Source organism: Eretmochelys imbricata, chromosome 10 (genome assembly GCF_965152235.1).
Source record: "Eretmochelys imbricata isolate rEreImb1 chromosome 10, rEreImb1.hap1, whole genome shotgun sequence".
NCBI lineage: Eukaryota > Metazoa > Chordata > Testudines > Cheloniidae > Eretmochelys > Eretmochelys imbricata.
Window position 1 is genome coordinate 30,443,751 of NC_135581.1, and position 24,468 is coordinate 30,468,218.

Here is a 24,468-nt window from a genome sequence, read left to right on the forward strand (position 1 = left end):
AAATTTGGTCCAGTCGGGGGGGCTGGGCCAAACCTGAGCAGTGCTGCAACCCCAGAGTTGCACTATCCAGAGTGGAGAGCCAAGTCCAGCCAGCCCCACAGCATAGGAGCTGCCACTGTGGGGTGAGTGCTGGGCAGGACCCGACCGAAACCGCCCCACCCCCCTGACTATTTACGGGGTCACGACAGGCCATAACAATTTACAAATGGGTCCGGAGCCCAGAAGGGTTGAGAACCATTGGTCTAGAGCAGGGGTGAGCAAACTTTTTGGCCTGAGGGCCACATCAGGGTTCTGAAACTGTATGGAGGGCTGGGTAGGGATGGCTGTGCCTCCCCAAACAGCCTCCCCACCCCCTATCTGCCCCCTTCTCCCACTTCCCACCCCCTGACTGCACCCCTCAGAATCTCCAACCCATCCAACCCCCTCTGCTCCTTGTCCCCTGACCACCCTCTCCCATGACCCTCCACCCCTAACTGCCCCCCCCAGGACCCCACCTCCTATCCAACCCCCCTGCTCCCTGTCCCCTGACTGCCCCAACCCCTATCCACACCCCAGCCCCTTGACAGCCCCCCCGGGAGTCCCACACCTATCCAACCGCCCCCTACTCCTTGTCCCCTGACTGCCCCCCAGGATCCCCTGCCCCTTATCCAACCCCCCTGCTCCTCACCCCCTTACCATGCCGCTCAGAGTAGCAGGACTGGCAGCCGCGCCACCCGGCAGGAGCTCCCAACCCCACCGTCCAGAGCGCTGGCAACATGGCGAGGTGAGGCTATGGGAGAGGGGGGCAGCGGGGGAGGGGCCAGGGTCTAGCCTCCCCGGCCGGGAGCTCAAGGGCCGGGCAGGACGGTCCCGCGGGCCATAGTTTGCCCACCTCTGGTCTAGAAGATAAGCAAAGAGGCGTATGTAAAGATTTACGGTTGTCTCAAGTTGGGCACCCAAAATTAACAGCCACATCTGACTTGCCTATGGTCACAAAGCAAGCGGCTGGGCTGAGAACCCACATCTCGTACTTCCCACCCCTGTGTTCGTGTATTATTAACCACAGAGTCATGCTACCCCGAGTAGGCATAGCCACTGCTTTTGTCAGGGAGAGGGCGGGGCAGGTAGCCAGTGTTTCCCCTTTCTAAACAGATTGGAATAGAAAGAGACTAACCAGCTTGAGAGAGAGAATTGCTGTTTACTCAGCCCTGGCTCAGATAAAGAGGCTTGCCAGAGCACGTCCTGCATGCAGAGCAACCCTCCACTACCTGCAATCAACACTTAGCCGATGAGGACCAAACAGCAAGTGGGGCACCAAATTCCTGATGCCAACATGGTACCCCGTGCCCACCAAATCCTGCCTTTGCACCAGACCCAAGAAGCAAGAACCTCTAACAGTCACACAGTTCTGGGCAGTGTCAGTTACACTGGCACATACCTGACTTTAACCCTGATCGCAGCCCCCTTGCAGCCAGTGGGCCCGGTCAAGGCATTTGGAAACTGAAATGGCAACTAAAAGAGTCATCAGTACAATGGCAGAAAAAGGAAGGTGGCTATTCCTTTCTCGCACCCACACCCACACATGCGTGCGTGCTTTTAATGATCCCATTGCTGCAGCTGCAGGACTCTTGCATTTTTACTTCTCAGTCAGTCCCGCAAGTTTTTGAACACCCTTACACGTTTGCAAGGTGGTGTCTCCCTTCCCCTGTGCGTGGTTGTTTTGTCACATTGGTGGTGGCGGGTGCTTGGATGCAGCAGAGGTACTGGAGAGGGAGAGAGAGGAGTCCCCTGTGGCACTTGCCGTACAAAGCGTTGCACGTGGGCCCTGGGTGGGACTGTTGTGCTTGCAGCTTCTTGGGACTTGGCAGTATCCCTTTAAGAGAGGCCAATGTGACTTCACTGCTTCTTAGCAACCGTTGCATCACCTGTGCTCTGGTCCCGCCCCGGCACCATCTCCAGTCTCCCTGAGTTCAGTTAGTACCAGCTGGGCCCGAGGTTCCATGGCTGTTTGGGCAAGGAAAGAGTGCCACGCTTGGCTTGTGACATAACGTAAGAGAGCGGGGGGTGGGGAGCAGCCGTCTGGTCCTGGGAGCGAATGTGGGGAAGGCGGGCTTGGGGGAGACAGGGGCAGGGACACACATCCCTGTGGGGGAGAGGGGAGTGAGAGGGGGCATGGGCACCCCTCCCAGCTGGGGGCAGAGGGGCTCAGGGGGAGAGAGGGGCTCAGGGGGACAGACAGGCAGGGAGACAATTCCCCCAGGTAGGATAGAGGGGCGCTCTGAAGGATAATCTGCCCTGGTGTGATTGAGGGGTTCTCAGGGGATTAGAGACGAGTTGCCCCTCCCCAGGCTGGGACGAGGGGACCCCAGAGACTACCCGTCCCCTCCCCGTGGGGCCCTGCAGGGGTTCCCATTCAGCTGCTGGTGTTTGGAGCCGGCCTCGCCCCAATACTCCATTTGAACAGTGATTAACCACCTTTGGGACTGAGCAAAGGGTGGGGGTTTTCCCATCCCCACGCCCGCCTCCTCTAAGGTCACAGCCCAGAGGAGTGTGCTGCTCTCCCCTGCTGATGGGCTCAGGTGTCTCCCTACTGACTCACTGCAGCGGAGGAGTTGTGTCCCGCACCCGGGACCCCAGCAGACCGAAGGGGCTAATTAAGCCCCTTACAGGGGTGGTGCATTCAGAAAGGATCCGTGACCTTTAGCTCTGCCATCCCTTCCTCCCCATGCTCTAGGCGAGACTGGGAGCTGCTCTTTGCCTGGATTCTCCCCCTCCCTCCCTTATTGCTGACACCTGTAAGAGTTTGGGGCTGGGTTGTTTTGTTGCCGGCAGTGATCAGCTGTTGAGGGCAAAGGGTGTTGTGGCATGCATAGGAGCTGCAATCTGCGAGCTCCTTGGGTGAGCTGCTCCATGGGCATGAGCGAGTGGGAGCGGTTGGGCTCAGTGTCTTTCCCTCTTCATCATCCCCCCCGCCATCCTTTGCCCTCTCCCAGTCTTTTCCCCACCTCTGATTTCTCTGCCCTTCTCTTGTCACCCCCCTCCCAGACTTTCTCTCCTTGTGACCGTTTAGTCCATCCCAGGACTCGGAAATATGTGCGGTGGTGCTGGGCAGTGGAATAGGTGGGAAGGCTAGGAGAACCACCCAGGGTATAAAGTAGGGCTGTCAAGCGATTAAAAAAAGTAATTCCGATTAATCGCACTGTTAAACAATAATAGAATACCATTTATTTAAATATTTTTTATGTTTTCTACATTTTCAAATATATTGATTTCAATTACAATACAGAATACAAAGTGTACAGTGCTCACTTTATATTTATTTTTGATTACAAGTGTTTGCACTGTAAAAAGACAAATACAATCTCTTTATCATGAAAGTTGAACTTCCAAATATAGGATTAGGTACAAAAATACTGCATTCAAAAATAAAACAATGTAAAATTTTAGAGCTTGCAAGTCCACTCAGTCCTACTTCTTGTTCAGCCAATCACTCAGACAAACAAGTTTGTTTACATTTATGGGAGATACTGCTGCCTGCTTCTTGTTTACAATGTCACCAGAAAGTGAGAACAGGTGTTCTCATGGCACTGTTGTAGCTGGCCTTGCAAGATATTTATGTGCCAGATGTGCATGCTTCAGCCACCATTCCAGGGGACATGCGTCCATGTTGATGACGGGTTCTGCTCGAAAACCATCCAAAGCAGTGAGGACTGATGCACATTTGTTTTCATTATCTGAGTCAGATGCCACCAACAGAGGTATCTGTTGGTGATTTGGGTTCTGTAATTTCCACATCAGAGTGTTGCTCTTTTAAGACTTCAGAAAGCATGCTCCCTACCTTGTCCCTCTCAGATTTTGAAAGGCACTTCAGATTCTTAAATCTTGGGTAGAGTGCTGTAGCTGTCTTTAGAAATCTCACACTGGTACCTTCTTTGCGTTTTGTGAAATCTGCAGTGATTGAAATGAACAACATGTGCTGGATCATCATCCGAGAGTGCTATAACATGAAATATATGGCAAAATGCAGGAAAACAGAGCAAGGGACATACAATTCTCCGCCAAGGAGTTCAGTCACAAATTTAATTAACACATTATTTTTTTTAACGTCACCATGGAAGCATGTCCTCTGGAATGGTGGCCAAAGCATAAAGAGGCACACCAATGTTTAGCATATCTGACACGTAAATACCTTGCAATGCCGGCTACAACAGTGCCATGTGAACGCCTATTCTCACTTTCTGGTGACATTGTAAATAAGAAGAGGGCAGAATTATCTCCTGTAAATGTAAACAAACTTGTTTGTCTTGGCGATTGGCTGAACAAGAAGTAGGACTGAGTGGATTTGTAGCCTCTGAAGTTTTACTTTGTTGTGTTTTTGAGTGCAGTTATATAACAAAAAAAATCTACATTTGTAAGTTGCACTTTCAGGACAAAGAGATTGCACTACAATACTTGTATGAGGTGAATTGAAAAATACTATTTCTTCTGTGTATCGTTTTTACAGGGCAAATATTTGTAATCAAAATATACATTTTTTATTTCAATTACAACACAGCATACAAGATATATATGAAAATGTAGAAAAAATCCAAAATATTTAATAAATTTCAACTGGTAGTCTTGTTGAACAATGCAATTAAAACTGAAATTAATCGTGATTAATTTTTTTAATTGCGATTAATTTTTTTTAGTTAATCGTGTGAGTTAACTGCTATTAATCGATAGCCCTAGTATAAAGACTCCCCTTGGTGTTCCTTCCAGGTTCCACCGTCCTTGTACCAACAGGGTCACTACTCCTCTGCCCTCATTCCTTCCCCATCTGGCTCCTGGGGTGGTTGACTCTGGCTGCTGTGTTGATGGAGCAGGAGTGGGTAGGGGAGTGCGGTTTAGACAGTCCCGGTCTCCTTCAGTGTTGTCACAGCTGGTAGCAGTTACTGCCTGAAGGCACTGGTGTTGAAACTTCCTTCCTGGAAAGGCCACCTTATCCTATCAAGAAGACAGAGGGCACAGGCTTGCTGGATGTATCCTGCATGCACATGGATGTGTGTGAAATATTCACAACAGCATTCCATTTGGCTTCCAGTTTGTGAAAATGGCCAGATGATCAGTAACCCAGTCCTAATTTTGAGGGAAATCCCTCTTTCTCTGAGTGACAGTGGGAAAAGTTTCCCCCACTCAACCATTGCCTTGGCTTCATCTTTGAATGTCAGCATTAGAAATCACACTTGCCCAAAGATTGCCATCTGCATCAAAATACGGTGTCTTTGCACGTGTTGGTGCAAAATCCCCTTCCCTCCCTCCTGTTCGTGGTCATTATGTGAACAGTGACACAGCCTCTGGCAGTGCAGAGATGGAACTTCTTGCACAACACTACTCCGTGCACACACGCTGAGGCTACCCACTGGCCGTGCTCTACAGCCTGCTACCTTTGGCTTGTTTGCTATCATACTGCATACATGGCTGTCCCTGTAACCAGTCAGAGACCAGTGTCTTGCACTGTACGTCTGCTCCTACTGCTTTTCCAAGTCTAATGAGGGAAAAAGCGCCTGAATCTACAGGAGGGGGGTGGGTGAGGACTGGGAGATTGGGGCACCTGCAACCCAGGGTAAATACCCATCAGCATGATGCCTGTCTGAAGTGCTCTGCAATGAGCTTCACCTGCTTTGTGTCCCAGGGCTGTAATGTTTGCTTGGAGCTGTGAGAAAGTGGAGAACTGGAAGCCCTGAGCAAACAGGCCCTTGGCGGAGTGGAATTCCGCTCCTCATGGCCGGGTCTCTCAGCACCCATGGCACAATGGCAGGAATGTAGTCCGTTCCTCTGTTGCGCCTTCCATGCCAGGAGACGCCAGAGGGTGGCTGAACTTGCCTGCCACTTGTTCGCCAGCTCCCCATCCCCAGCGCTGCCTCTCTTTCTTTAAACGTTTTCCTTGCTCTTTTCTTTCCTTGCCCCTCCCATAAGGCCCTTCTGCACGCTCCCTCCCTTTGCCGCTGCTCACGAAGATGTGTGGCAGGGACAATGTGGGGTGAGCTGAGGTTTAGAGGTTCAGAGGCAGGATGGTGTGGGTTGCAGCTGCAGGGTTTCTGAGGGGGGGGAGGGTTAGTGGCTTATCGTTGGCTGAAAAAGTCACCGCGTCCGAGCCCAGCCAGGCAAATGTCAAGCTATAAACACATTCTGCAGAAAGCTTCCTGCGCAGAGACCAAACCCGGGCTCTCCCTGCTGTTGTGGTGGGAAGGAAAGGGCCTCAGAAGTCTGACAGAGCAGCTGGGAGAGGCCTAGTGTCCGCCTAGGAGAGGACTTTCCATCTGCAGAGTGTGCCATCTTCCCCCGGGAGCTGATCCTGAAGAGCTCAGCAGCCTGTTTTCAAACGCAGCTGCCATGCCACGTTGGCGTGCCAAGCTCCAAGTCAGGCTCTTTGGGCTGGAGAAGAGGCTCCTGGTGGGATGATCTCGGAAGCACCTCGGTTGGACGCAGGCTTGGTGCTGGTCTCTCGCCCTGCCCTGCCTAGCCCTATCCTTGCACCCCTTGCTGCCCTGCTGCTTCCACCGTTCTCCAGCCCACGTTGGAACCCCTCCTGGTGCCAGTGACGTTCCCCTCCACCCTCGGCTCTCGTTCCCATGACAACGAGCTCAGTACAGCTCAGCACTCTTGATAGGAAGCCGAAACCACCAAGCAGGAAGCGCAGCATCGGTTTTGCCACCACCCGCTCTGGCCTGAGCGTCACACGCACGAGAAGCGGACGGCTCTGCCCCTGGAGCAGCCCACGCGTGCATAGGGGGCTGGAGAGACGTCCCTGCTCTGCCTAGGAGGTAACTGTCCTCTCCCTCTTTTTAACCCCGCTGCCTCGGGGGGGGTCGGGGTGGAGGCAGTTGTGGACCACGTGAAACTGGGCTTACGAATAAGTGCATTGGGTTCCCCCCGAGGCCTCTGCGGGGCTCTGGGGGTTTGGCCCATCTCTGTTTGTGGCATTTCTCCCTCGTGCGGTGGCAAGCTGAAAATGTGGTCTAGGTCACCCCAGCCAAGAAGGCTCTGAGGCATGAAGCCAGTCAGCGAAGAGACCCTTTGACTGCAGGTTGCTGCTCGCTGCCTGCAGCCCTGGCTGACGTGTACAGTGTGATTTCAGTGTGGTCTGAGATCCCTGTAGGACTGTATAGGTAATCCAGGCCTGTTGTTACCTAGCGGTGAACCCGTGCCCTTCGTTCTCCTCTGGGGTCTGGGTAGTTACCAGCTCCATCTGCTCTCCACTGTGGTCGTGCAGCCAGTTATGCCTTACTGGGTCTGCACAGGTGCATCTTACCTGGCGTGGTACTTCTTGGCACATGCAATGTCCAGGTGCAATGAGCCTGCCACGCAGCTGAGGGAGACGGTGTACCCAGGTGCAGTTTGCCTGCTGCACTGCCAGGTGCATAGAGATGCGGCACACCCATCACGCGGTCTGTCCTACCATACCCCACACACCCAGGTGCAATGTGCTCCTGGATGAAGCAGGTGTGTCCTAACATTGCATTCACTCCAGTGAAACGTGGCAGCCATTGGCAGAGCAACAGGGCAAGTGGCATTCTAGAACTGTCTGGAGGTAGTTGGGGTGGTGGAGGACCAGCGGTGATGGGTTAAACAAGTGCCGCTTTGGGGTGAAGGTGGCACTTGTTGGGGTTTCCTGTTTCCTCAAGTCACTAGAGAGCAGCTCAGCCTTTGATTCTCCAAGTTCCCGCAGCCGGGCCAGCCCAGCTGTGTGCTGTTCTCTGGCGGGGCTGGGGGACTCTCAGGTGTGATTTCCTTGTTCTTACCCCTTTCACAGTGTCACTTCTCTGGTGTGTCCTCGTCAGTCGCATGTCCTGCTCATGCCCTGTATTTCTGGGATGTAGCTGGGATTGGGGAGTGGTTGGTTGCACAGAAGGTTCATGCTGTTGGAACCAACTGCAAATAGAGGTCCTTAACATCAGGTGCTGGGCACATGCTCCCCTCCCCCATGCCACCACCAGCCCTACCAGCACTGGGGGAGGCTGGGATAAAGGCAGCTTGCTGGGTGTTTGGGGGTGGGAGAAGTGCTGCTGGCTGCCGGCTGCTCCGGGGATGCTAACAGTGAGCCACCAGAGTCGTGCACCCTTATTAAAAGGGATCAGAGAACTTGGGCTGGTGCAGGGGGAGCTGCTGCAGCAGGGAAGGGGCAGAGCAGGACTCTGACTTTCCCCAGCGGCCCCACGTGGGACCCTGGAGCCAAAGCATTTGAAGCAGGTGAGGAGCTGAGCCTCAGCTAGTCAGCCGTCAAAGTGCCCTGCAGCCTGAGCTCCGCAGTAGGAGACCGATGTGGTCCACGGGCTTCTTTGTTGTGGCACCAAAACTACAAGGCAGCACAGGGGCTGTTTTCTAGTCCAAAGCTCACCTGTCGACATCCTGTATCAGAGAGCATTGGAGGCCACGGAGACTGCATTTCCCCTTGGGAGGAAGGAGGTGGCTGGAAACTTGTGCTCTGCATGGACAGACCAGGCTTGCCTCCCTGTGAGCAGTCATGCCAGGAGCAGGCCCTCGCTGGAGTGGCTGTGACCAACAATACTGGTCAGCTCTTCTCTAAGCCCAGCCGCGCTGCTGCTCCCAGCCAGGCTGGCTCGCGACACTGAGCATGCCTGGGCAGTTGGGCAAACTTCTTGAATGGGTTTGTTGCTGAAGGAGGGAATCCCGGGTGGCGGGGGGAGGAGGGGAGGATTATTACCATGCGGGTCATGTGTGACAGCCTTGATCCCTGTGGGGGAGCTGGCAGAGGGGAGGGGACTGTTCTGTGTACTGACAGACCAGATTGGGAGCCTCGCTGCACTCCCAAACCCGCAGGAGAGGGACTGTCCATGCTCCGCGCACTGCCCATGGAGCTGGGGAGTGGAGAGCACCCTGCACTGGCTGCCTTGTAGCCCTGGGCTGGGGATCTCGGCACCTCACAGACAGGTAGGACTCAGACAGTGGAAATGTTGGGGGAGGAACTATGGAGGTGGTAGACAAAGAGCTCAGGGAGGAGGAAAGATGCTGAATCTTCTCTCCGCGCTGCTCACCAGCCCCTTTGTCTCTGCCTCCAAGCAAGCAGGGGTCCTGGGCCCATCCCTGCTGGGGATGAGGGGCAGCCCTGCTCCATGGGGTGATGGGCTTTAATGGGCAGCCCTTGAATAGCTCTGGAGCCGTGATCTCCCACATGCTGCTACCCTTGGAGTCACAGCTGGGAGATGGGTCCGGTGGCGGGGGGGTGGGAGGGGGTCCTGAAGCTCAGCTTGTAGAGGGGATTACCTTGTGGAAATCTGTGTGCCCCTGTGTGCGTGCCAGGTGCCTATGCGGGGTGTGCATTGTGCACAGGTGGCTGATTACAGGCTGGGGATGCTCCCCTGGCAGGCCTTGGAACCGTAGAGCAGCCTAGCAGGGGCACTGCTCTTCTTTGCCCCATGCTGCCTGCCTCTGGTGTCCCCAGTGTCCTCTCGGGGCTGTCAGGTCTCTGAATCCCGTGGTTGGTGTCAGGGTACAGTGAACGTGTCTGCTCACTCCTGCTGCAGCATGGTTCCCAGCCTCCCCCAGGACCTGGGACACTGGCCTCTCTCCCTTTGGAGATGCTCATTTAAGATGGCTCCACACCTTGGTCCTTATTGCTCTGAATGCCCATCTGTCCTTCTACTGCCTGAAGATCCATGGGGTGGGGGGGGAGGCAGAACAAGTCCCGCCTGATCTGCAGGTGCGAGCAGGTGAGCAGGAGCATCCTGTAGCCTCCCTACAGCCACCTGGCATCCTAGTAATCTAGCCTGCCCCTGGAGACTATGCATTGAGATGGGTGCTTTGAATTTTGGTGTATGGGTCTTAAGATGAGGACAGGGGCAACATGTTTAGGTAGAGCAAGAAACCCAGACCCTGGGCTGGAATTCCCACCTGGACTGATGACCTGTGCTGGTCTGCCATACTGGTACTATGGAGTCACCAGGCATTGTGGGCTGGCCTGGTCCTTATTGTCCTTAACCCAAAACTCAGCAACCCTTTAGGTAGCCCCTCTAGCAGCACTGTTTGGCTGAGATCAGAGTATTGGGTGAGTGGCGGCTGGGGCTGGCGTGAGACCCCCAGAAAGGGAGCTGGGCACTCATGGGGTGAGAGACCAGCAGGTTGCCTGGGTGCGGGTTGGGATGGATGGATTATTTCGTTATTTCTGCTTCTTATCCATGATGGTGAGTGAGGGGCCGTGCTGGGCGCTGGCCTACATGGAGAGGGTTGGGCAGGACAGTTGTGGGACTGGTGGTTGCTTATGATGGACATTGTTACCTGCCCTGGGGGTTCTTATTCAGGCCCCTAGCTGCCACCCCCCAGTGAGCACCTTTGGGCAGCGGAGAAGGCTGAACAAGGCTGCTGTGCACTGGCATATGGAGGACCCAAGGGAATAGTTGGTGTGATGGCTTGTGCCCCTCACTGCTGTGGCGTGCAGGGGAGGGGAGACAGGAAGAAACCATCACACTTGTCAGTGCAAAAGGTGTAAATCAAAGGCAAGACATTTGGACTCAATTCCTTTGGGGTATCAATTCCCAGGAGTGCAAGGTGCTAGCGAGCAAGGCTCTGGTTCGCTGTTCGGGCTGTTGAATGCTGAGTTGCTGGCTAGCACAGTTAATGCCATCCTGGATTTGATAAAGGATGAGGCCCCGTCTTTGTGGGCATAATCAAGATGACCCTGCAGACGCCTCGTTGGGACGGTAGTGATTAAATAGCCAAGGGCTAGCAGTGCTAGATAATTGTAATGTCCAGGTAGATGACAATCCGGGCATGGTTCAGATTTCCGTGACTGCCAGAACAGCAATTGGACTGCTTTGAGTGGCTGTCAGCTCCCTTGAAAGACTGTCTGTGTTGGGTCTGGTTTTGAATTGGGAGCGCATGTTGGAAGAGGCATTGATGCTACCCTCCGGCATGGACCATCCGTGGTCTCTTAGTTTTGAGGTTGGGGCACACCACTCCTTACAAAGCCAATGGCCTGTTTTGATGGCCCACCTTGAGAGGTTGAGGACACCATTGAGGACACCATTGACACCACAGATAAGGCTGTTCAATCAGGCCACTCTGTTGATGGTTTAGGATTTCATCATCTGTCTTTCATCCCTCCCCTCATTGCTCCAGTGGCCCTGAAATACCCTCTGTGCTGGCCTTGCCCTCACAGTCACCATGGTTTACTGATGACCTGTAAGAGGGGAGACAGCTAGCACGCTGGTGGCAGCGGTCCTGTGCTAAATCCAATGGAACATGTGCCCTATGGCTGTACAGGAAGCAATGGCTTCTTCACTTCCATCATAGCAGCCACACAACTGTCCCGAGTGGCAGATAGCTTGGCGAATCCTCGCTGCGTCCACTGGGTTTTCCGACCGACTTTTCCCACCAAGAAAAATTTTGCAGAGAAATGTGTTTGAGTCCAGCTGTCTACGCCGTGGAAACAGCGCTGTGTGTTGAGGGAAGTAAAAGTGCATCGTCTTCTGCCGCGGGTGTCGCTCACTGAGGTGGCGAAAGTGCCAGCATTACAAGTCGTGAGCTGGAGCCTTGTCCTTCCTGCCGGTGAAGGCTCGCGGGGAAGTACGGGATCCACTGTGGGTCAAGGCTGTCAACCAGTGCCCATAGCTCTTAAGGAATCGACGATGAGGGCCATGCTCAAGAAACCAATTTTTGACACTGACAATCTGGCTGACTACTGACCTATGGCACGTCTCCTATGTTTAGACAAGGAGATGTGTGCGCTGGGGCAACTCTGGTGGCTTCTTGGTATCTCAGACTTGCTAGCTTCAGTTAATCAAGGTATGGGATTGGAACTGCACCAGCTGAATTCATTGATGATCTCCTCCTAACGATGGAGGAAAACAAGTTGATTGTGCCAGTTCTCTCAGACTTGTTGTCAGCCTTTGATGCCATTCATAATGAGGTTTTTGCTGACATACTTGCAGACCTGGGGGAGAGGATCCATCATTACCTTTCAGAATAGCAGTGGGAAGTCATTCCTCTGCCCAAGGCGTTCTCTTGTGAGGGATCCCGGTGACCAACATTGTCACTGCTTCTGCTCCATGTGTATATGAGGCTGCTGGGAGAGTTAATGAACAGGCCTTGGATTGCTGTTGACCCCTCGCTCTGCATCTCTCACCTCTGACCTGAGCAGAGCAGAAGAATGAAATACCCAATGGCTAGATGAGCTTTCCTTAGAGCTTTTCTAAATACAGAAATTGTTCTGACTTAAACTAAAGTTGTGATGATACACTGAGTTAGTTAAATGTACAGGTGCAAGCTAACCCAATGTAAACCAGGTGTAGACTAACATGAGTGTCCACACACAATAAGGTACCCATTGAAAGTAGTGCCTAGTAGTTAAACCAAAGCAACCCTTCTGTAGGCCAGGCCTTTGATGAGGGCTTACCGGCTGTGATGCAGTCCAGAGAAGAAAAGGCTGGCTTGAGTGAGGGACCGTGTCTGTCAAACAGGTGCCTGAGTTTCGCGCGGTGTTAGATCCTGGGCCCCTCCTGGATGTGTCTTTGGCCAACAGTTCTGGTATTTTCCTCTGCACCTGGCGAAGTGAATGCGACCTCTTGTCTCTGAAGCAGGGTCCTTGCCACTAGTATCCACACCCTTGTCACCTTGAGGCTAGACTGTTGTAATGTGCTCTGCATTGGGCTGCACCCCAAGACCATCCAGAACCTGAAGTTAGTGCAGAATCCCACAGCCTGCTCCGTACTTTCATTAAATCAGTGCTCTGGGAGGTGTACCGGCTTCCAGGTGGGATTCAAGGCATTGGGTTTAACCTCGGAAGCGCTATATGGTCTCGGACCTGGAAACCACGCCATGATGTACTGCCACAGTTGAGATCTGCTGTGGTGCTTGAACACTGCCAGTATAAACGAGGGAGCTACCAACAGTATGTTTTCCAAGAGGTGTCCTCAGGTTTGGAATCCGCTCCTTCGATCTGCCAGAGCAAGCCCATCTTTGTTTTGGGAGGGCGTGGGCTGAGGTTTGGAGAGGCTTCATGGCTGCATATGTCTGGCCAGCACTTGTACTGTGCGGCTTGACTTGTGGTAGGCACCCAGAATGTAAGCTGAGATTCAAAGGTCTTAATTCTCTGGCAGGTGAGTGTTCCCAGCACAAAGTGCCATCCATGATGCTGGGTTAAGTGCTCTTGTTGGCACAGGGCCTGACTGGCCCAGAGTTGAGGCCCATCAATGAGATGGTGCGGGGGAAGCGTGCACTGCTTTTGCCCACGCTATGCCTTTTATGAAGGTTATAGACAGGTTCAGAGCTGTTAATTTAGCCTGTTCCATGGAGCTCCCAATGCTCCATGCCAACTTCTTAGAAGTTTGGTGACTCCTGTGCATATGTTTCCCTTCCCCACATGCCAGCCATCTGGTTTCAGTATGACTCTGAAATCCAGTGCAAAGAGCTTTTCACGCAGCATTTGCATCTGAGCCTGAACCGAGCTGTTTAAAAGTCCTGACCCTGCCTCAGTGTGAAATCTCTCCTGACTCCTGCACTAGAGCGCCTGGGCTAAATTTGCAAGCTTCTCGGCGCGCCCCAAGCCCCTAGCCAGATCTTGTGAGCTTGTCACTACTCAAGAAGCATGTGTTGATGAACTCTGAGCCATTGTCCCAGCCTTGGCTGTGTCTGAGAGGTTGCCAGGGCAGCTGGAAAGAGGCGCTTCTCTCTCCACATCCCCTCTTTCTCCCAGTGTGTACAACCCATCATCTGGGAGGGAGCCAGATCCCACGCTACATCTGGATAACAGTGCAAAGGCTCAGGAGTAAAACTGCAAACGCTGCTTGGTCAGCCCCATCCCTTTCCCCCTCTGCTGCAGCAAACAGCAAAAACTGTGCAAAGTAACTGGGGCCACTGCTGTCCTGTGTCATGATCCCTTTGCTGCATGGTCAGTGATCATGCCACATTTGTGCGATGGCTGCTACTCTCTCACACTATTCTGTATCTGACCCATGCATCATTGTAGATAGAAGGGAGTGAGAAGCACAAGCTGCATCTAAGGGCCACCAAGAAGATAGTCCAAAACAGGAGGCACAGGGCCCCAGGGGGCAGGAGAGCACCCAGATATTATGTGTCCCAGTGATTATCCTTGAGACCCTCCTAGTGGCTCTGGGCGTGAGTGTCAGTCATCTGTGCTGTGCACCAACAAGGAAATATCCTGCCAAAGCGATCTGCTTATTGGTCAGGCAGAGGCTGGCCCAGAAGGCATTCAGCAGTCTTGCCTCATGCCTGTCTCTAGTGACTTGTAAAAATCTCAGGTCCAGAGCTGGAGACTTGAGTGCTCAGGCATCCTGTCCCCAGGGTACCTTGTGACCTCACCTGCCACCTACAGGAAGAGGCTGCAGCACGAGGGTTTCTTGGCGTATGGGCGGGATCTGGGTCCTGTTGTGCTCTCTCTCTCTGCCAGGCAGTGTTTGTAGAATAAAATGTTCACTTGCTATGGCCTGGCATCCTGGGTATAAATTAAAGCTGGGGGGTGTCTTCTAATTCAGCAAAAGCAGGGACTGTCTCTTTTAGTGTGCGAAGTGGGGAGGGGAAGAATGGGCTCAGGGTTAGGGTGCTAGCCCAGCAGTTGGCAGACGGGATTCAATTTTGTGTTCTGACACAGGCTCCCTGTGTGACCTCGGTCAAGTCCCTTGGCCTCTCTGTGAAAGTTTCCCCATCTGTCGAATAGGGATAATAGCAGTGCCCTATTATCTACACAGGGTAATACATTAACGATTGTGTGGGGCTCAGATACTATGGTGAGGGGGGCATATTAGTGCCTTTGGTAGTCAGACACAGCACCAAGCAAAATGTGAGTGTATTGGAGGCTTCTCAGTACTACTGTAATACGAGTAATATAAGCTCCTCCTCAATCCAATGGTGACACGTTGTAAAGGTTAATTTGCTTTGCTAGGCACATTCCTGTGTGCCATTGATGGGAAACCTTTATTGGTCCTGCCACCAACCATCACCGCCCTTCTGCTGGTCACAGAGCCATAGGGGTCTGAGATTGAGCCAGGGTGGGGGAAGTGTGCTCTCTAGTCCGTCGTCTGGCACCAGAGGAACTAGATGCTGCCTATGTTTCTGCTTGGACTTGACGGTAGTGTCTGGGATATTCGCCCTCCCGCTTTGTGTGCGTCACCATGGCACTTCCATGGGACTCTCCATTATCCTTCATGTGGCTGGAATCCTCAATCTGCAAACCCAGCTGTGGTTGTGTGGCCAGCTGGCCATGTGCCCTGGCAGGGCGAACTCATTCAGACCCTGACCTCCTTGTGTTTGTACAGCACCAAGCGCAGCAGGGCTCCAAGCTTGGTTGGCAGCCCCTACATGCTACCATAAGGCATGTAATAAATGAGTCAGGTTGTGCTTGCTACCTGCTAGCAACGGCCATGCCCCGGTGAGAATACCAGTCTCCCATGTTGATGTCGGGGCATTCTGTGCTGGGATCCTCAGCCCCCTTCCACCCGTTAACCCAGTCTGCTCCCCGCGCAGTAGCCAGTCGGGTTCTACTGCTGATACCCCGTTATCGCCGAGTTGCAAAGTGGGTTCCTGTGGCTTTTGCACCCCCTGGAGAATCTGCCCTTGAGAAACTGCTGCTGCACACAGTGGGCTGGGCTGCTTGCACGTACTGTGGAGGCCTGTCAGGGTAATCGCACCAAATCCCAGCCCTGCCCACGGGTTGGAACAATCGGGTACCATGCGCCCAGGCGCTTTGGGGTGCAGCCTGTGGTGGGACCGTTGGAACTAGACTGAGCACAGCCCTAGTACGTCACAGCGGGGAGGATGGTCGAGGTGCTGCGCACAACAGAAAGGGTTTACGGCAGCGCGTATTTTGGGCCCCTTTGTGGGGGTGGTGACAGAAACAGAGCCTCGTGATTTAAGGCAGTTCTCACTCCAAGCCTCAGCCCCCAACCTCTAGATTTACCTGCTAACCCCCTGCTGTTAGCTCCAGATATGTAAATACATGCTGGCCTCCAGAGACTGTCTCCAACCAGCCAGGCCCTGCAGAAAGCGTAAACGGGACTGGGGGAGTTTCACTTCCTCAGCCATTTTTGCAAAATGAATGTTTTCAGACTCCTGAGCTGCAAGCTGGAGCAAGGCCTGACCCGGGGCAGTCTCTGAGCCTCTGCACTTACAGGGCGCTTTGTGATGCCCTGTTGGTTCTAGTGTGCCAGTGGCAGGGCACGGTGTGTGGAATGGGGAGGATCCTGCCAGACACTGCTGCCCTTCCTGTTTCTCTGGCTGGGGCTGAGCTCAGGTGGATTCCGAGCAGGCGAGAGACTGACAGAGCAAACACACAGGCTGCAGTCAGACCTGTGCTCCCTTCAGGGTGGGTATCTCCTGGAAGCCTTCTGCAGTTTTGGCCTTCTCTTCAGAGGCCTCTTTGCTGTCCTCTAGAATCCCAGATGGTGCAGCACAGCCCCCTGCTCTGCCATCCTCTCCTTTGCTCTTGGAAGCATGGTAGATGGGGGCCAGCTGTACAGCTCCTGGAGGACAGACTGGGAAACTAGCTGCAAAGCTGCAGGGTGGTCCAGGTCATGAGCTCATCAAGAGAGGTGCCCATGGAATTCTCTTCTCCAGTGGTGCTAGACCAGGGTGAATTTCACAACCCAGGCCAGGAGAATGGCTGTGACTTTGAGCTCCCCATACAGTCTGGAAGCCTGATGGCTTTCTTTATTTAGGGAACTGAAATATATTTGCAGCTGAGCATGCTCTAGAACAGTGGTTCTCAACCTTTCCAGACTACTGTACCCCTGAAGCCCGAGCCCAGGGCTAAAGCATGTAACTTAGCTTTGCGGGGCCCCTCATCGTGTGGGGCCCAGGGCAATTGCCCTGCATGCCACCCCCTAATGCCAGCCCTGCACTTGCAACCCCCTAAACCCATCCTATGACCCTCCCCCAGGTTGAGAAACACTGATCTAGATGAGTTGAGTCCCCCGGAAGACCTGCCTAACCCCAGGGATACGTGTGCCCCTAGGTGAGAAGCAGTGCTCTAGAATCCTTATTAACAAATTTATTTTTGGGCACAGAGGTTGGCTCTAATGATTTTTAGATTATTCCTAACCTCAACGCATTTGTGTGTTTTTGTTTGTATCACTTGGTGAAGCCGCCAAGTATCTAACTCAGGAATCTCCTTCCCTTACCAGGGAGTAGCCTGGAGCCAGGGTGTATCAGCATGGAGGGGCAGCCCGTCCAGCCAGTGCCCGAGGAGACACCCCGCAATGCTAACCCGGCCAACGTGGGGCTGGAGCTCTTTGGCTACGTGGGCATCGAGGCGGTGCTGGATCAGATGAGGATCAAGACCATGAAAACAGGCTTCGAATTCAACCTCATGGTTGTAGGTGAGCGCTGGGTTTAACTCCCATGGTGGACTGCTCCCCCTCTCCCTGGGCTTTGCAGAGGGATGCTGATGGGGGCGCTGTGGTGGGGAAACCCGCACTGCTGGAGTCCCAGCTGGTCCTGTCACCTGGCCAGGATCTAACACCATTGCTGTGCTCTGTGAACATGAACCATGGCTCTGTTCTCACCTTGGTCACAGCAGGCGCCTGGCGGAGGGAGGGAGGCACAGGCAGCTGACAGGCATTCCTGGCCTGTGTCACATGGTGCCATGCAGCCCCCAGCTTAGGGCAGCAGTTCTGATGATCCTGCAAAGCTGGCAAAGGGCAGAGAGGATGCCTGGGATGTGGTGTTAACACCTTCTTGGTAAATAAAGGGCCCTGTCCCAGCTCAGGTGCTTCCTCCTGGAGTGAAGGCTGCAGCTTTGCGTGTGGTGGGGCATGCATTCTTCTCTCTCTGCTGGGAGATGTGTATGTCCCTCGCGCCCGCTGTCTGTGGGGGTCATTCTCTCGAGGGTCTCCTCTCTGCTCTCTCCCTCTTTCAGCTGCTGGGATGTTGTGTGCTAGTTACCCTCTCTCTCTGCATCCATCACAGCATGACATCCTCTGTCCCTTTCCACCTAGCAGGGACGCTTCCTACTAGTTCCTACCCCAGTCCAGGACTTCAGGGTTCCCAGAGCCTTTTCTGGACTCACTAGGCTGATAAAAACACCCAGCACTGTGCCAGGCCCTGCTCAGCTGTTGTCTCATTGTCAGCTGAGCCATGTTCATGTGGTCTTATTTCAGCTTGCATCAATATTGGAAGGGGAGCAAAGGCGTAGGAGAGGAATGATCAGTTTCTTCAGAGATGCAGAGAAATTGGAGCTCAGGGGGCTGGGAGGGGAGAGGAACCTAGACACGGCCCTGGGGTCGTGGTAACCAGGTTGCAGCAGCCTTCCCAGGACAGCAAGTTGTATTTGCAACTTGTTTCCTTAATACTGAGGTGGGGTGGGGGTGCTGGGCAGGAGTGGGGGAGGGGAGAGAGGGAGGGCTTGGGTAAGGTGCCCATGGGAAGATATCTATCTCGAGAGGAAAACCCCAATGTGAAATGCTCGCTTTCACTCAGCCTGCCCCCTGCTTCCTTAAAGCCCGGCTCGCAGACAGAGAACCGAGAGGAAACAAGCTGGGATTGCCGAGTTACTGTCCCAGCTCGGATAGTCACGAATGTGCACGTGGAGCTCCAGGGAGACCCGCCGTTTTGCATGCACGGCGAGGCCTGTTCAGACCGGTCCGGGGAACTGCCCAGCCCTCTGGCAATGGCGCAGTGTGCAGGGAGGCCAATGAACTTAGGGCCAGTAATGTGGTGGTGTCAGAATGAAAGACGTAGCTGAAATCCTGCTGCCTAAATTCAAACCCAGCGCGAGCACCGACGGCTTGGCCTGGCTGGCTCTGGTATTTCAGGGTTTGCTCTCTGCCTATGACAGGCCATGAAAAAGGGAAGCGAGAGTGGGCAGAGTGAAAGCAAATACACAGTGTGGGGAAGATGGCAGAGGGGTGGTTTGATTGGATCTGTCCCATTTCCTGGATTATGAACTCTGGGGGGTTGTGCAATACCTAGCCCAGAAGGCCCTGATCTGGCCTGGGACCTTTGGGTCTGAGTGCAGTACAAATTAATAGCTTTTGGGAGCTTCTGGCCCAGAGCTTCTGCACTACAATGATTTCAGCCTAGCTTTGACTTAACTTACTGTAGCTCCATTGATTTCAGTGGAGACAGTGAGTCACTGTCGCTTTACTCCAGCTGAGGATCTTGCCCTCTATGAAGAGAACCCTGGGTGTGCTCTGCAGCTGGCAAAAACATGTCAAGAAAGAATCAGCCGGGGGAAGGGCTGGGATTGGTTAGATAACAAAAGTGTGTGCGCACAGCGGGGTGGGGGAGAAGGGCCGGGAACCTGAGCTACCACTGGGAACCCAAAAAACAGTTCAAAGAGTTCTCAAAGCTACGAAATTCCATGCGGATTTCTTCTCCGGGAGAGAAGGGCACTTGTATGGAATTCCTGTGGTGCCTGCATACTCGGAGAGAGACTGCCAGGGGCCAGAGGGGAAGCCAGAAGCATTCACATATCATGGGCTTAAACCAAGGTCAGCGGGCTGCACTTTCCAAGGAGGCATCTGGATGAGCAGGCTGGGAGCCAGAACAGCTCTCTCTGAGTGGGGCGGAGGGAGTGTTACAGCTCTGCAATGGATGCTAATAACCGGGGGAGTGTGACCATCTGGCTAGAGAGATAGTGAGGCTGGAAATGAGAAGGAAGGGCTATGAACAGAGCAAGGAATGGGAGAGTCAGATCCCAGGATGGGCCCTGGGACACTGCATCAAGGATGGCTGTAGAAAGTCCAGCTACAGGCTAACTGCAGCCAACACTGCTTGTCTTTAATCCAAAGCTGAGGTCTATAGAGAGAACTGGTCTGAGCGGGCATTGCTTCCTCAACCCACCTAGACGCACTGTATGCTAATCGGGAGTCTGGGCAGGCCACGCCTCTGGAGTAAAGATGAGGTGACTGCAACATGCTGTCATGGGAATGAGGCGCAGCCCTCACGCTCCCTGCAAGGTGTCAGTTTGCCCCTCAGCTGGCCGAAGGTTGACTCTGACTTTAGGTGGAAGGACTAAAAGGCTTCCTCCTGCCAGGCGCTGAGCATCCTTCCTTCCCCTACCATCAGCGAGAGCATCCGGCACATGGCTGTGGTAATGTCGGGCCCAGACGATAGACTATTAATAATATCTGTATTGTGCTAGCACTCCGAGGGCCCAGATTGGCTCTGTTGTGCTTGGCGCTAGATTTGAGGACTTGGGATAGGGACACTCTGGCTTTTCTCTGCATGACCTATAACAGGGAGAGGCAGAGTAGAAACAGGTCAGCCCTACGTGCCAAAATCACAAGTCAGGCCTCGAAAATCATGAGATTTCAAAATAATACATTTAGGGAGGGTATTTGCCGTCTGGCTTTTGAGTCTTTAGGGGTCACTTTTGCAAGCTTCTCTCTGCCGCTCTGAGGTCTAGGAACTTAGTGTTTAATGACAGCTGGGATTCCCATGTGATCCCATGGCTCCAGGAGCTGGAGCTTTAAGAAAAATGAGACTTGTGATAAAATCATGTGTGTTGGCAACACAGGGCCATGGCTATTGATTTTTGAGACCTGGGAGGAGGCAGAGGCAGTGACCGTAATCCACAGATGTGTGTACTCAGCACCCGAGTGAGACCAGTCAAGGGCCTGATCATTAGGATTCAGCAGAGCTGGTTTTGGATGAATGTGGGGAAATGCAGGGTAAAATCCAACTAGCTAAAGCAGCAGAATAGGGAGGACGGAGATGAGGCCAGAGAATTGTGTTCAGATACATTCTGTCAGTTCGTGGTATGGAACTGCTTTAAGCTTCTAGAGTTCGGCACATAGAACAGTTGTTTGACAGCTTGTGAAATCTGTATTTAAAGGGGAAAGAACATTAACATGACCATACTTTAAAAACTAAACCTCTTCACTCTGTTACTATTAACACCTTAGATGATTCTAAGGGCAGCAATTGACAAACCCCTATTTATTCTTCATGTAGTTTCCTTCTTGCATTCTACTCACCTCTGGCAATTGAACGAATCCCTTTCACTCTCAGGCAGTGGGGAATGCAACGGGATGCTGCAGTATCTCTATAAGGCATGTTTAAATCCACCCCTAGCGTTTAATGAAAATGCAACAACCACGAAGCAGTTCAGTTTTATATCACCTTGTGTTTACAAAACCTAAACGTTGACCTAAGTGGCCCTTAAATTAACAGGACCAGATCCCCAGCCGGTGTAAATCAGCAGAGCTCCGTTGACTTTAGTGAAGCCACATTAGCTTAAATCATCTGCTTAGCTGGCCTGAAATATCTACTTTCTTTGGAGTTAGAGTTTTGAAAATCTGTTCTTTTAATTTAAAACAACCTCTATTGGTGGGCTACAGTTAGTCAAATTCATCTAACTTTAAATTTACCATCAGTCCTCTTGGTTCTTTCATCTCTGCACCATATTTCACTGATTGTTTTCCTCCAATGGCACAGTTTTGGACGAGCTCCAGCCTCCAGATCCAAACTTCCCCAAAGCTCTGAGGCATTTGGATCTGGAGTCTTGCTTTGCCCACTTTGCTGCCAACCCTTTGCAGTGCTTCATTTCCATTCCCACAACATACTTAGAATCTTTTCTCTTTGGCCCCAGCTTGGCACTGTACCTCACCAAATCTTTATGGAGCTTTTTCTAAAGCCTTGGGTATGTGCTCTGTCCAGCAATAAATACTCCCAGATCAAGAGAAACAAGCCAACATGGAGATGTCAGAAAGTAATCCAGGGGAAGAAAGATGGCTCTGTGGAGCATAAACTATCAGCTAGAGAGGAGGACGGGGAAGATTACGGGATAATGGTTTTAAAAGAGCTAAGCAATGATAAGAAAAGCAAAGAGAACCAAACCCAAGGGAGTCAGATAAATCACTAAGGATTCCTCCACGCACTGGAGGAGCCAAGAGGCAGGTGAAGGAGACCGTGATAGCTTCAGGAGAATTTAACAGGCAATTTACTTTTTAGCAAAAGAGCTGGGCCCTTACGCGGTGACCTCGGCCGGGCAGAGGAGAGGCTGCCGGGCTGGGCCGGAAGAGTGAGAGAGAGACCTGCTGCCATAGGATCTCTGCATCCCAGTCACTGGAGGGGATAATATTGCTGGGCTTCATCTGATACTCTGGAGGGGGAGGGGAAGGGGGCCCACCGAGCCCATCTCGGCATCGAATCCCATGCATCCCACAGACCCCCCTCTGCAGGCCTGGGCCATGTTCCCCTCAGCGGGGAGGGGAGGGCGGAAGCAGATGCAGAGGGCAGATCCCGAAGTGGCTGGAGAGTGAAATCGGAGCAGTGAATGGAAAGGGGGTGGGGCTCCTTGCCAGAAGAGAGGCAGGTTTGCACTCTCCCCCACATCAAACAGCCCCCGCTCTTAGCTCCCCGCCCCCGGTCTGAGGGGCCCCAGGGCTATTGGAGGTGCCAGAAGAGGGAGCAATCTGCCCTCTCTCCCAGCGAGAGAGCCACCCCCGCCTCTAACCACAAGGGCTCTGTGGCCCGCAGCTGAATGGCGAGCCAGTGTGCATCTGCTAGCATGCCCTGGCTTGCCCAGGAAGGCAGCAGCATCAGGGCCCAGCAGGGCATGTAGAGGGACCCAGGAGGCCAGGCCAAGCTAGCCAATGGCAAATGGGAACATTCAAGCTAAGGACTTCCAGCTGTGTGCCGGGGCTCTGCACATCTGCTTCTCATCAGCCCAGGGAATTTTTCATATGGACAAATTTGACATTTTGATTTAAAAGGGAGAGGGAGGGAGATTGGAGCTGCCTGGGACAGGGAGAGGAAACCCCCTCCTGCCAGATAAACCCTACCACGAGAGAGCATGTGCTGAACTAGCAGGCGGCCGGGGGGCGAGGGGGAAGATCTCTATCACCAGGCCCCATGGCTGTCCCATGACCATAGAGCTACTGCATAGCAAGGCTGACTCCATGCCTGCTTCTCCTTGCTCAGTTGCCTGTGACTGCTGCCTCCCCCTCTCAAAGGAAGGGGCATTTTCAAGTGAACTGCAGCTGGCCAGCTTCCAGCCCTCCAAGTTCCTGGGCACTGCAGAGTGCGGGACTCTTTAATTAAAACACTTTTGATGATGCCCAGAGCCGGAGAGCATGGGTGGGTTCCCTCTCTGCCTCTTTGCATCTGACTGGGGGCCTCCTGTCAGCCCCAAGCTTTCTGGGATGCTCCCAAGGGGCTGTTCCACTCTCTCCTCCTCATTGTATCTGTTTTTTGTTGGTTGTTTCTAACTCCTTCCTCTGAAACATCAGAGATGGCTACAGGTGGTGTGGTGAGTTTGGCAGTCAGATTGGCAGTGACCTTGGGGGATTTTTGCCTTCCCCTGCAAAAGACAGGAGACAGGTTACTTGCCAGGAGTATCTGGGTCTAGCTCACTCAATCAATTCCCTGCCATTGCCTCAGGGGCCTCAGGCACTGCGCCTCAGTCCCTCTTGTTCTCTGCCTGTGACACACCGTCGTTTAGCCTCCCGAGGGTCAGAGTGCCTTGGCCTGATTCCAGTAGTTGGGTTTTGCGGGTGGGTGCTGGAGGTTGGTGGTGGCCTGTGGTAGCCAGGAGGTGAAGCAAGGTGATCTGGTGGCCCCTTCTGGCCTTGGGCTCTGTGGCTACACTGGTTTCGTTCAAGTGGTGTCACCTGCCTGTGTGGGTGCAGTTATTGGATAAAGGTGCTTACACCAGTGTGGCTGTTCCCCACCAGGGAGGGAATAAGCTCTACAGGTATAAGGCTCCTCTTCTCACTGCATGCACACCAGTGGCTGTTCTGGCATAAAATCAACAGCTGTGTGGGGAGCAGGCTCCAGGCCCTGCCCCTCTCAGTGGCTTGCCTCTCCACCTGGAAGGGCTCTGCCATCCCTCTCCCGTCTCTGGCTCCCTCTCTCCACAGAAGCCAAGGGAGAGCCCTATATCGCAGCTGCCCCTCCTGCCTGCCAATCCGCCCTCCCCATGTCAGGGCCACACTAGCCTTCTCCCTGCCCAGCTCTGCTGCTGCTGCCCTTTCATTGCTGGGAGGCTCAGCACAGCGGGGGAAGCTGAGGCCCGTGTGCTCTGGTGCTGCCAGCGCGCACCAAAGCAATTTCACTGCAGGCCCCGCCGCAGCAGCAGGGCGACCGGTGCTGCTGCTTGTCTGCCACGCTGCTGGGAGGGGCCCGGGCGCAGTCAGACTGCTGGGGAATAACTCCCAATAACGCCCATTGACTGTCCCTGGTGCTTGCTGCAGGGCTGTAATGCCTCCGAGGCTGGACTTAGGCGGGGTTATTCCTCTCGCCCCTCCCTCACGTGACACCCGTCTGCATTCGCTTTCTCCCAGAGCCGGGTTTAGCGTGGCACCTCGGCCCATGCCTGGCTAGCTCAGGCAGGGAGCTGAGGAGCCTTGACAGATGAGCACATGCTCTTTCAGCCGTGGAGTAGGCATTAGTGACTCGGGTGCCAGTGATAGGCACATTGCTAGCGGGGCCCTCTTTGGTGGGCAGGCGCTGCCTTTGCCAGTGGCATTGCACCCGGGCGCGGTATGGCCACACGCTTCAGTCTTCGGTGCCGCCGTCCGCTGCTCGTCTGCA

At 53.5% G+C, this 24,468-nt stretch overlaps 1 protein-coding gene across 2 annotated transcripts in view; it reads left to right on the forward strand.

The window, feature by feature from the left end:
- Window positions 1-1,942: 1,942 nt before the first annotated feature.
- SEPTIN12 (septin 12) overlaps window positions 1,943-24,468 on the forward strand; it is a 38,649-nt gene continuing 16,123 nt past the window's right edge. The window contains exons 1-2 of one of the 2 annotated variants that reach the window (XM_077827813.1): window positions 1,943-2,028; window positions 17,115-17,309. In XM_077827813.1, coding sequence (XP_077683939.1) covers window positions 17,144-17,309 — 166 coding nt within the window. In that variant the 5' untranslated portion in view covers window positions 1,943-2,028; window positions 17,115-17,143. Of the gene's footprint in view, window positions 2,029-6,712; window positions 6,786-17,114; window positions 17,310-24,468 lie in introns of those variants that run through there. The other variant, XM_077827812.1, reaches the window with a different exon arrangement.